Raw genomic sequence first — 12,891 nt, forward strand, 5'->3', positions numbered from 1 at the left:
TATATATCTCAACTTGCTCTGATGAAGGCCACGTGCCGAAACGCGTAAAAGTAAAAATGGTTAACTGATGAGCTCTACATGTCTTGCAACTTTTATTACTTGTTGGATTTCTTTTCATAATGACTAGATCTGAGAGACTTCTTCAACGGCTTAGTTCAGGGGTCCTCAACAACAAATCTTGAAGGTCCACAAATAAGTTTTTGAATAAGGCTAGGGTGCATGTGCCCCCTAGGGTGCATGTGCCCCCCCCCTGCGCGCGCGCGATTTTTTTCGCGGATTTTGGCGGATTCGGGTACTTTTCCCCCCGTTTTTGGTTACTTTATTTCGGTTTTAGGGTTAAAAAAAAAAGAAAAAAGGTCCGCCTGTTGAGGACCCCTGGCTTAGTTTATCTATATAAAGTAAATTTAGCAGCAAAGCCTCAGTCAACCAATTTGTAACTTCAGGGCATTTACCAATTCAGGGAACATGTAGATCGATCCAGGGCTCTGCGTATCAATTTTGTCGGATCTTTATAAACATTTCAGATTTGTATTTATTTGTTCATCTTTAAACCCCTGTTTTATAATTTATTTAAACCTGCCAGGGGCACTAAAAACGCTCTGAATTGGTACAGAGAAAGTGCCAAAGACAAAACAAAATAAAGCCTATAGTGAAAGGTGTTGGAGATCACTAATGCTTCTAGGGGGATTAAACATTGAAATACAGCTCGCATTTTAGGGACATGCCCACCAGCAACTGGCAGCAAAAGGTGATTTGCTCGGCTTACTGCACCATCAAATCTCCTCCAGCCTATGGACTGTAAATCCATGCAATTTTCCAGCACGGACTCTGGATACACAGAATAATATATACTGTACCATACCATCTTTGTAGCATTTTGGAAAAGTATCACCTTTTAAGCTTCGATAATTTTAAGGCTTTTAACACATTGGGTGCCAAAAACGTAGATCCTCGTTTTTGCAAATACACCCGTCGGGAGCCATAAACGAGAATTATTTAAAAGAAAGTCCACAAGGGGCACTCTAACGCAACTTAGGAATGATCCTAGGGGAAGGGAATGGACGGATGTGACGTCAGCCCCCAAAAAACGGACGTGCATCCGCCCCAATGATAGGATCCTGAGAAAAAGGTCCATATCTCCATATCTTTTTACAGTGGTCAAAACCAGCCATTTTCGACGGGCGATCACTCTGCAATGGCGGATCGCGGTAGAAATGTTATTGTTCCAGTCGTTAGACGGGACCCTCGGCCATCGCCCAGAGACCCTCTGTTTACATCCAGATCCTCGTGGTGGCTTCTGCAGCTCTAAAAAGATCGCCGATAAACGGTAAAAAACGCTGGCACTGGATGTACCTGTTTTAAAAAACCTCTGGCACTCAATGTGTCTCTGCTTTGTCTATAAGTGTCTACATGGACTTTACTCCTGTGTGTGATTTTATCCACAGGAGGAGAGACACTGGACGTGGCTCTAGGTCAGACACCTGAGGGGACTGTGAGGTCCATCTTTGGACAGAACATCCTCTCCTTTAAGGGAATCCTATGATGGAATAGCCTACCAGTCACTTTAAGGGAAAGCCCCACCTTGTGTACTTTTAAAACACTACACTCTTCTTACCAGACTGCAGGGTCCGGGCTCCGCGGGGCTCGCTGGGCGGGCCGTCTCCGGCGGTGTTGAACGCCGTGAGCGTGACCAGGTAAGGAGTGTAGCTGGTCAGGTTGACCAGACGCACGAGCGTGTCAGGAACGAAGATCACCTGCACCTTCTCACTCTGGTTCTGTCTGTCTCTCTCCCAGTAGTGGATCTAGAACAGCGGAGAAGCAAACAGCATTAATGTGACCTACCTTCTTCTTCTCATTAACAAGAAACCTGTTCTCCCGTCCCACCCCATCCTCACTACTTCTGTTATACCAATTATTCTTATCTTCTGTTTAAGTTCATATCTGAGTCCTCATTTTACCTCTGACCTGATGTGAGAGGTGCAGAGAACTGAATCAAATCGCTCCGTAGTGAGAGACACATGCTGCTAGAGGGAACATGATTGGTACAGTACCCGTACCAGACAGTATCATTGGAGAATCAGCAAGGATACGCAACTACTGCTACTAAGAAGAATATATATATTTTTTGTTTCTTTCACTCGACAAAGCCGGATGGATGCACCTTGGTGGAATCGAACTCCCAGACTGTGCGGTGGTGGCCAGGTACTTTACTACAGTTTTTTTTTTAATCAGGCAGGGTATTAAGAACAATTTCAAGTTTACAATAACAGCCTGTTATACATACTCGTAACTCTACCATATGGTTTTATATCTGTAGGATTTCATTACATATAAAACACTGAAAATACAATACAGTTCAGTACAACATACATCATTATCATACAAATCAATATACAGTAAGGATAAGACGCTCATTAAAGTCCTTGCGGGCTTGTTTCCAATGAGGGCCTGTGAGCAATTAGGGGTTAAGAGTCTTGTTCAGGGACAAATTTCATTTCATCGACACATATGCTGGCGTGGCCTGGAATCGTACCTGGGGCAACCAGGGCCTCTGGCTCCTTAGGCGGGCTCACTAACCACTCAGCTATGGCCGCATGTGTACTACATATACTGTATATAAGAGAACGTTTGAACAGAAAAGGGGTGTTGTTGAATCCAGAAGGCAGGCTTATGAAAATGAATTGTTGTCAACAGCCCTCAGCACAGATCTGTAGATAATGGATCGTTCTGCTTGTATATAAAGGAGAGACAATCAATCATTAGATGTATTTTCCTTGCTACCACGTCTGTTTTTTTTTAACAGTCTCCTGCAATGCAGCGGGTAATTCTACCTCATTAGATCAACAACTCTGATATGAAATGGCAATTAGGAGCGTTGTGTTTAGTAAACTTCATTAAACGAACCAACTCAGGTGCTAAAATAATAATGAACAAATAAACAGTGATAAAAATTTAATGCAATTCCTTAACCCATTAAGACCGTGTAACCGCTTACACTTTGGCTATTCAAAAATAGCAGATATACAAGCTCATAGCCCGGCACCGAGTGCCGCGCTATGAGCTTGTAGATCTGCTATTTTTGAACAATTGTGAAAATTGGTGTAAATCTTTGAACATATTTTTAAAGCAAACATTTTTAACTCAAACTTTGCTTCTGGAGGTCCCTGGAACAAAATATTTTACAAATGTTCGCTTAAAAAAATATATATTCAAAGATTTGCACACATTTTCACGATTTTTCCAAAAATAGCAGATCTACAAGCTCATTGAATAGCCAAAGATATCTTAAAATGACACAGATGCGTTCGCGGTCTTAATGGATTAAACGATAGTGCTGCCTAATTACCTGAGCGTGGCATTTTAAGTAGCCATAGTTAAACCCATATGCCATTTCCCAGCCTATTCAGTTAGCACATTGCATACTTAGGTGGGTGGAAATGAAGAATAGTGTACAAAGCTATTGATAACACTGGTGGACTAAAGGAAAATAAAGGACATTTTATGTGAGTCAACCCTCGCCTGTGGCTCAGCCTTGAAATTGTTTTTGCCGTTCAACATGGTGACAATGGGAAATGTCCACATTTTTATGACTTCTGCACCGGATTTATACATTAAAAGCACATGTAATTTTATTACATAGTACATCGTAAAATTATACTTTAAACAGATTCAATGGTGTAGTTATTGAAGTGTATTTTCGGCAGCATGTCAGCACGTTGCTAAGATTCGGTTTGAAGTTTCACACGGCACAGGTTTAAGGGGATAGTTCATGAATTCATGGATATTTCTTTCGTTTTTGTCGCATTCCTAAGCCAATAATTTAATGACCGGCAGCGGTTCCGGTAGGAGACACAAAGAGTCTCCTTTGTGTCTCCTACCGGAACCGCTGCCTACCGGTCCGCTGGCCATCAAATTATTTGCTTAGGAATGCGACAAAAAAATAAAAAATATCCACGAATTCAAGTCTCCATTGGGTGTCATTTTTTGGGTGAACTATCTATTTAAACACTCTAGACTTAGTAAACGGGACCTGAGTTGGCTCTGTACTTGGACCGTTTTTTTCCCCATCTACACCAAATCAATTTGCCAAAAAGTTATTTTTTACTAATATTCCTCCCCAGAATTTGGATGCTGCGGTGCAAGTGGGTTAAGAAATATATCTTACTACATACAAACACCTTGATTCTACTTGTGTCAGGAAAATGGGTTGGAAAAAATTTAAAAACACTTTCGACTACTAGAGTATACAAACAACAGGCTGTGTGGTAACACAGCTCTTTCAGAAAAGGCATATTCAGCCAGATTCTCAGACAGTCTGATCCTTGTTTGGCACTGTGTGTCTTTGTCCCTCCTAGACAGAGACGATTTTCAAACCAGAGACAAACCAGTCTAGAAGCCTGACAGCGAGACAAAGTAGAACAGAACTATACTAACACGCACATTCAATGACTAAGCCAAACACCTTACACAAGTGCAACTATACCGCTTTTTAAAGCTAATTTGGGGTAAAAGAATATGATTATTTCCACCACCACACCTCCCACTTTAATACAACATTTCAACGGGCCCCCAGCTATAGCTAATCCGACCCCTTTGTGGATCGTTGCACGTTGTTCACCCCCCGGCTGGAAAGTGAGAGGAAACTTCTATCAATGAAAAGTGTCCTGCAGCACAGGAGGAATTAATGTTTTATACAGAACAAAATCCTCCACCCTTGGAGGACAAAAGTTACAGCACAGGACAGTATCCCCCCCCTACTTAACGATTCAGAAGACCGGCAGAGTAGTATAAAGTCTAGTCTGGGGTACAGTGCTGAGCGTTCAAACTGTCAGTCGCTGACACTTTAAGTACAAGGTGAAAGAATTGCTTCAACTCATGCATTAGTAAATCTTTCCTTCTTATATTATTTTTTTACACAGAGGCCTTTGCAGTGAGAGCAGTGGTGGAAAAGGTACTCAAATTCCTTACTTAAGTATATGTACCAATACTGCAATATAGAAATACTCTGTTACAATTAAAAGTCCAGAATTAAAAATGTACTTGAGTAAAAGTACAAAAGTATTGGCATCAAAATGTACTTAAAGTACCAAAAGTAAAAGTACTACAATATTTGAAAATTGGCGATCTACAAGCTCACAACGCGTCGCAAGCTCACAACGCGTCGCGATGCGACGCGTTGTGAGCTTGTAGATTGCCTATTTTCAAATAGCCTGTACACGTAATGTATGTTTCATAATATCATAATTTAGATCTGAAAAGTAACTAGTAACAAAGTTTTCAAATAATTGTAGTGGAGTAAAGGCCTTTGCAGACAGGGTGCGATTCTTCGCACGGAAAAAACGGTATATCATTTTTGAAATGAACACATGGTTCTCTATGACCTCATGCACACCGGCTACAAATTTAACGTGCGGCAAGTGGCTGTGGCGGGTTTTTTTGCACAAATCGAACCCAGTTCGATTTGTGCGTCTTTTCGCATGTGGTTAAAACTGAAAAAGATCAATATGTTTTTTAGCTGTCAGTGGAAATGAACAGGGAATTCAGGCCAGAGAGAGAGAGAGAGGTGTCAGAGAACATCTTTAGAACATTAAGACATCCTCAATGGACTCTCCACACAATCCACTGCAAAAAAACTGTTGGGCTTAACTTGTGTCCTATATAACTTTTGAAGGGTAGCAGAGAGAGCCGTTGGACGTCATTATAAGCACAGGAGGAGGAGAGTACGTCGCCTTCTTTGTTGTTTCCACCATTTATCTTTGACCCATTTTATAGTCTGGAACAGTCTGTTCCTGTTCTGTGTTTGTGCCGTTAACGTCTCACTTAAAGGCATGCTGAACTTTGGTTGAACCTGGGCACGATATTAAGTCCAAATATTGACCATCATCTACTGTAGATCAGTTGCTTTATGTGATCTGTTTGAGGGAGGGATGTTCTTTCCTCTCTACATTTATTCATTGAGACAAGAACAAAGGGGGGGGGGGGGGTATAGCAAATACCTGACGATTCGTTTTATATATAAAGAGTTCTTTATGACAAAAACAGAAGGCTACAGCAGAAAGTGTTTCAGAACACATCTCTGTAATTTTAGATTTATTTGGCTATTCAAAAATAGCAGATCTACAAGCTCATAGCGCGGCACTGAGTGCCGCGCTATGAGCTTGTAGATCTGCTATTTTTAGAAAAATCTTGAAAATGTGTGCAAATCTTTAATTTAAATATTTAAATTTTTTAAAGAGAACATTTGTAAATATTTTGTTGCAGGGACAAGCAAAGATTTGAGTTACAAATGTTCGCTTTAAAAATATATATATTCAAAGATTTGCACGATTTTTCAAAAATAGCAGATCTACAAGCTCATCATATGAGCTTGTAGATCTGCTATTTTTGAATAGCCAAAGAAATTTAAAATGACAGAGATGCGTTCCCAGAGTGAATAGAGTAATAGAGTTAGAGCACATACAGTGCAACAGTTTGGAGTTTGGAGCGCAATTCTACTGTATCAGAGCTATCCAGTAGTTACTGGTGCACGACAAAATAAAGAGAGAAGACGTCGGCCATGGCCAAAACGTTATTGCACAGTAGCCGTTTTTTCTTCTATACTGTGTGCAAGATATCTTTTCTCTTCACTACATAAATGTCATAATTAATGACATAAATAATGACTCACCTAACTGCTGCAGAGGGTCATAGAGAGAGCTCCAAAGTGTGTACATTGTTTAGGTCACAAGAGCCATGGTTTTCATAACATACAACTTTTTTTTTCTTTTTTTTTAAATTATTCGAGTGAGAGATTGGCCTAGTTTGCTATATTAATTAACTAATAGTTTGCCAAACATAGGATATACATCATGATTTATTGGGAGACACCAATATGTTAAATCAGACACTAAGCACCCCTACAGCCCAAATGGAATGTTCCTCTATTGCATAACATATTTTTTGCATGATTTGACTGAGAGATTGGCAAAATCTCTCAGTCAAATCATTGTGTAGTCGACTGCCAGTCGACTATTGGCAATTAGTCGCCAATCAGATTCGACTATACAAATCCTTAGTCGGGGACAGGCCTAGTGTCATGTGGCGGCTTCAAATGGATTTCCTCTGAAACGGGCCGGATTTCAGAATAAGAGCGACGTGTAATGATCAGTCAACACTGGTTTTATTTACTACTACTACTTTTAGGAAGTAGATAGACTAAGTTAGAAGTAGGTGACAGACCGTGCCATATCTGTGATTATGGTCATCATCGGAAGTTTGAATTTTTTCTTCTTCTTTTAAAAAGTTTTCCAGTTTTCCCCCATGGAACTGGGTACCCCCCCCCCCCCCCGTAACACAGCACATACCATTACACATTCTTTCTTCACACTCTCACTCCCTTCTAAATCTCTTAAACCCCCCTCGTCCACCACCCCAGCATGCGTCCATCTCTCTGGAAGTCAAACATATTCCCTCCGTTCCTCTCCTTTAATCAGGAAGTACCAGGATCAGTCGCTCGTATACTTCACAAATAATCATCCCTCCCTCGTTTTCCTTTCTCCTCTCCACTCCCGCTGTTCACACAAGTGAGAGATGACCTCGTGTTTGAAGCCGTCAGAGCCTCGGGGAGGAGGAGGAGGAGGAGGGGGATGTGGGGAGTAAAGAGAGGGTTTAGGGCAACAGGAACTATTAAGGGATATTCAGATACGCTCTGTGTTCACTCTCTGCTCCTTTATCAGACGCCTGGAGGAGCAACAGACAGTAATCATCTGTATGGAGAAGACTCGACACAACACAGCAGTCATCCCTTTACACTGGTTGAATAATACGGTGTGTGTGTGTGTGTGTGTGTGTGTGTGTGTGTGTGTGTGTGTGTGTGTGTGTGTGTGTGTGTGTGTGGGGGGGGGGGGGTCTTTGTCGGCACGTCACCTTGTATCCCTGGATCAGTCCATTCTGGGTTTCCAGTGGGGGGGTGTCCCAAGTCAGCTCCAGAATGGTTGGACCCACAGCTGACACTTTGATGGACTGGGGGGCCACTGATGGAGCTAGAAGATGAGAGGAAGAGGAGGAAGAGGTGGGTTACATGTTTTAAACCATGTGGAGAACAGAATGCTGGATGTTTATTTTCTTCCAATTAGAAAGACCCTGAGGCCATATTCCTGATTACTGTACCAAACGCACGCACGCACACACACACACACACACACACACACACACACACACACACACACACACACACACACACACACACACACACACACACACACACACACACACACACACACACACACACACACACACACACACACACACACACACCTTCCTTGAACAGGAATGAAGCATTGATGTGATGAAGAAATGATTTAATAAATGAATAAATAGACAAACAAATGAACAACATGTGCAAATGTTTCTGAACACGTTCACTTGTGTGAGAGGTTGAAACAAGGAATTGCATCGGTCTGTGTGTGTGTGTGTGGGGGGGATATATATTTGCAGTCCCGTCTGTCTAATGGATTCGTGGCTTGACTCTGCGGTGAAAGTTAAACAAGGTTGGGCCATCACTACAAAATGGATGAATACGCACGCACGCGCACACACACACACACACACACACACACACACACACACACACACACACACACACACACACACACACACACACACACACACACACACACACACACACACACACACACACACACACACACACACACACGCACACACACACAGAGAGAGAGAAACTCAAGGCCAGTGTCACTGTGGGAGGAAGTAAAAAAAGACAAGAGGCAAGGGGCAGAGCAGGAGAGAGAGAGAGAGAGAGAGAGAGAGAGAGAGAGAGAGAGAGAGAGAGAGAGAGAGAGAGAGAGAGAGAGAGAGAGAGAGAGAGAGTGTGTATGACAGATAGGGCAACACAAACAGACAGACAGTTAGGAGGAGAGAAAGACAGACAGACAGACAGACAGACAGACAGACAGACAGACAGACAGACAGACAGACAGACAGACAGACAGACAGACAGACAGGAGGACAGACAGACAGACAGACAGACAGACAGACAGACAGACAGACAGACAGACAGACAGACAGACAGACAGACAGACAGACAGACAGACAGACAGACAGACAGACGATAAAAGAGATAGACTGAATGATCAAATGAAAGGGGAGGAGTAAACAGAATAGAGGACAGAGCCGTTGTTGCAGAGAGAGTTCTTTCTGTCCCAAGGTGGCTGATGTAATCGGAGCAATAATCTTTAAAGGTTCACTTTCAAACCAAACTCTTTTTCTTTTCCCAGCCTCCCGATAGTACACTTCAAACAAAATATGAAATTGAGAATATTTTGAACCGTTGGGCCTTCAAACCTGCAATATCCAAGGACCAATTATAAAAGCCCCAATAACGTTGTGACTCCACCTACCTGCCTCTCCAACGGACACCTCGACGGGGGCAGAGGGCGGGCTCTCACCAACGATGTTGTAGCTGGACATAACGATCTGGTAGCGTTTGAATCTCTTCAGCTCTGTGGGGGGATTACACGCACACGCACACACACACACACACACACACACACACACACACACACACACACACGCGCACACACACACACACACACACACACACGCACACACACACACACACACACACACACACACACACATACACACATTTTAACAATGTATTCATGTCCACACAAAGGGACAAGGAAACAATATTAAAGGTACAGTGAAAACATTCCCTGTCATTGACGGAGATCTCCGTCAATTAAAACAAAATCCTGCTTTTAGCGATTACACTAGAGGGCGCTCTTCGCCAACCTATGGAATGATCCCTTGACTTTGAGAGAAGGCCAGAACCGGTAATGATGTAATTCCAAAAAAAGTCACTCCGTTCACTCCAATGTTATGAGATAGATTTAGAAAAACACATCTAGCTCGGATTTCTCCTCCCAGACTGCGTTTTTTGGTGAAAAGGAACCATATTCAACTGCCGATAACAACAGAACGGACGATCGCGGTTCAAAATGTTTTTGTTCCGGTGGATAGAAGAGACCCTCGTTCTCCCCCAGACAGCTTTTGTTCGTCCGTGTCCACATCGTGGCTTCCGTGGACCGTCAAAATAAGGTAAAAACGCTGGCAGTGGCAGATGAATGTATGAATGAATACCTGGCAGTAAATGTGTTAAGGTTCACAAAATCATGGCATATGTCTTCATGATACAATAAGCATACCACTCAGTACTCTATGGGTATAAGTAACAGCGTCTCCAACATATGTGGCGGCTGCCAATTAGTAGCATATGAAACCCTCTAACAACCAGTCTGTGGGTATAATGTCCTATAGGCTGCCAGATATAAAAACAAATACTCTGCACCTATAGCCCAGCTCTGAGATGGTATGTAGGAGTGAGTGGTTGGTATTTAATGGCCGTGGTCATAAAAGCTACCTCTAGGCTAAGGTCAAAGGTGCAGGCTATCTCTAACACAGACACTTCTCTGGACTCTTCATCAACCACAACATCTGGTGTAATAGCTGTCAAACACTTAAAGATGTCTGGGTTATCACAGAGATGAAACACACGCACACGCACACGCACACGCACACGCACATTTAACAACTTTTATTTAGGTTCACATACTGTGTGTCTCATAATGTGTCTCTACCAAAGTATATGTGCTCATTAACAATTACAACATCTGGTCCACTTGCTGTAATACAGGAAAACCCATCACATTCAATATTGAATTGTTGGAACACAGATGGCTAAACGTAGTTTAGCACACGGGTGTGTGTGTGCGTGTGTGTGTAAGTTTAGAGGATAAAAGAGCAGGCAGAGTTCATGCCTTTAATGATGGTCGGCCATCTTGCCCAAGTGACAAATGCACACACACACCCAAATGGCAAACCGAAGTTAAGTCTATTTAACAGTCAGTGCAGCGTTGACTTCAGTAAACAGACAATGAGTGACCCTGCCAAGTAGAGCGGTTATCACTCTGTGTGCATATTAAACCATTAAGAACGGGAACGCGTCCGTGTCATTTTTAGATTTCAATAATATATATATATATTCAAAAATATATTCAAAAATAGCAGATATACAACAGCTCATAGCACGGCACCAAGTGCCGCGCTATGAGCTTGTAGATCTGCTATAAAAAAAAAATTATCTTGAAAAATTGTGCAAATCTTTAAATATATATATATATATTTTTTAAATCCATTTTACATTTAAGCATTTTTAACTCCAAAATTTGCTTCTGGGGGTCCCTGGAACAACATATTTTCAGATGGGGTCCGCGGCCAAATTTTTTTTTTGGCCGCAGACCCCCATCTCAACATATTTAGTTCTAGGGACCCCCAGAAGCAAAGATTTGAGTTTAAAAAAATATATATTCAAATATTTGCACACAGTCGGTGCTGCGCTATGAGCTTGTATATCTGCTATTTATGAATAGCCAAAGAAATAAAAAAATGCGTTCCCGCATACAGATGCGTTCCCGTTCTAAATGGGTTAAACATGCAATCATTAAGATTCTTCAACCTCCTATAGTCCAAAGCTGCCTTCGTTTTGTCTTGGCCAAACGAACAGTTCCATCATAAAGCACTTACGTGTCAACTCAAACTCTGTCAGCGTGGCGCTGCTCGCTGTCTTGAAGGTGCTCTCGGCTGCAGGAAGAGTGAGACACAGGTGGAAGGAGAGAGAATCAATAAACGAGTGAGGTTTAACAATGGATTTCACCATTATCATGCCATTCAATCAAAAGACTCCATCTAATGGCCGAGGAAATCGCTTTTAAATTGTTTTATGTTTGAATAGGCTTATCTGGCTCAGTGGAGCCTGTGTGCAACCCACTGAAAAGCAAAGATTAAGTCAATTATAGCGTACAGTACACTCAGTGCATGTCAGTGTGACACACGCTTTTTGTCAGTGGTGTAAAGTAACAATTTTTACTTTACTGGAGTATTTCCAATTTTCTGTACTTTTACTTCTACTGCACTACATCTCAGAGGCAAATATTGTACTTTTTACTCCACTACAATTATTTGAAAACTTTAGTTACTAGTTACTTTGTAGATTTTGATTATTATTACAAAAAAACACTTCAGCCCTATATACATTTCGGCCATTCGAAAAGAGCAGATCTGCAGATTTCTTTTCAACATTTTTTGTCATAGTTTTAGTCGACAAAATCAACATTGCTTCAAAGGTGGTTGTTGAGGGAGGAGGTGAGTGTTCATTCACATGTAGGTGAAGTAACACATACACACAAACATTAGGGGTGTGCCGATACACTAATTTCACCAAACGATACGATACGATATTTGGCTCACAACTTCGATACGATTTCGATACCATACGATACGCACTTTTTTTATTATGAAAAATATATGGGGGAGAAAAAAAGCAAATGCAAACAAATAATTCTGTTTTTGCATTATTCAGATATGCGAACTTGTAGCTTTTCAGCTACAATAGCCGTTTTGAATCCAAATAGGGCAATAGTGGGACACCTGACCCGAAAAAACAACATGTTGTCACCCTTTTCACCTCGGGCTGTTTGCATGCCTGATTATTTTGTAGTAAAAAAAAAAAAAAAAAAAAAAAAAAACTTTTTTTTTTTTTTTTTTAACGATTTTTTTTCTCTCTCAAAACGATACATATCGTCACGAAAACGTATCGCGATATATCGCGGGACGATATATCGGCACACCCCTAACAAACATGGTACATTCTGACAGAAGGACAAAGCGAACCGGGGCGACTCCCTTCCTCACCTGTGGCGACGGCACTGGTGGTGGTGTTGTTCCTGGTTGCCATGGCTTCTGTCGCCGTGGCGTTAAGTGGGAGCTCTCGGTAGTAGATGCGGTACCCCGCCAACACGCCGTTAACACTGTCATCACTGGGCCGCTGGA

The 12,891-nt window shown here is 41.9% G+C and overlaps 1 protein-coding gene across 1 annotated transcript in view; it reads right to left on the bottom strand.

Moving 5' to 3' along the window:
• sdk1b (sidekick cell adhesion molecule 1b) overlaps positions 1 to 12,891 on the bottom strand; it is a 399,597-nt gene that overhangs the window by 16,701 nt on the left and 370,005 nt on the right. Inside the window, 5 exon segments of the mRNA XM_080416488.1 lie at positions 1,616 to 1,802; positions 7,906 to 8,021; positions 9,399 to 9,500; positions 11,587 to 11,643; positions 12,754 to 12,886. Coding sequence (XP_080272614.1) covers positions 1,616 to 1,802; positions 7,906 to 8,021; positions 9,399 to 9,500; positions 11,587 to 11,643; positions 12,754 to 12,886 — 595 coding nt within the window.

This window comes from Gymnoscopelus braueri (genome assembly GCF_963280865.1).
Source record: "Gymnoscopelus braueri genome assembly, chromosome: 2".
In the NCBI taxonomy this organism is placed as follows: Eukaryota; Metazoa; Chordata; class Actinopteri; order Myctophiformes; family Myctophidae; genus Gymnoscopelus; species Gymnoscopelus braueri.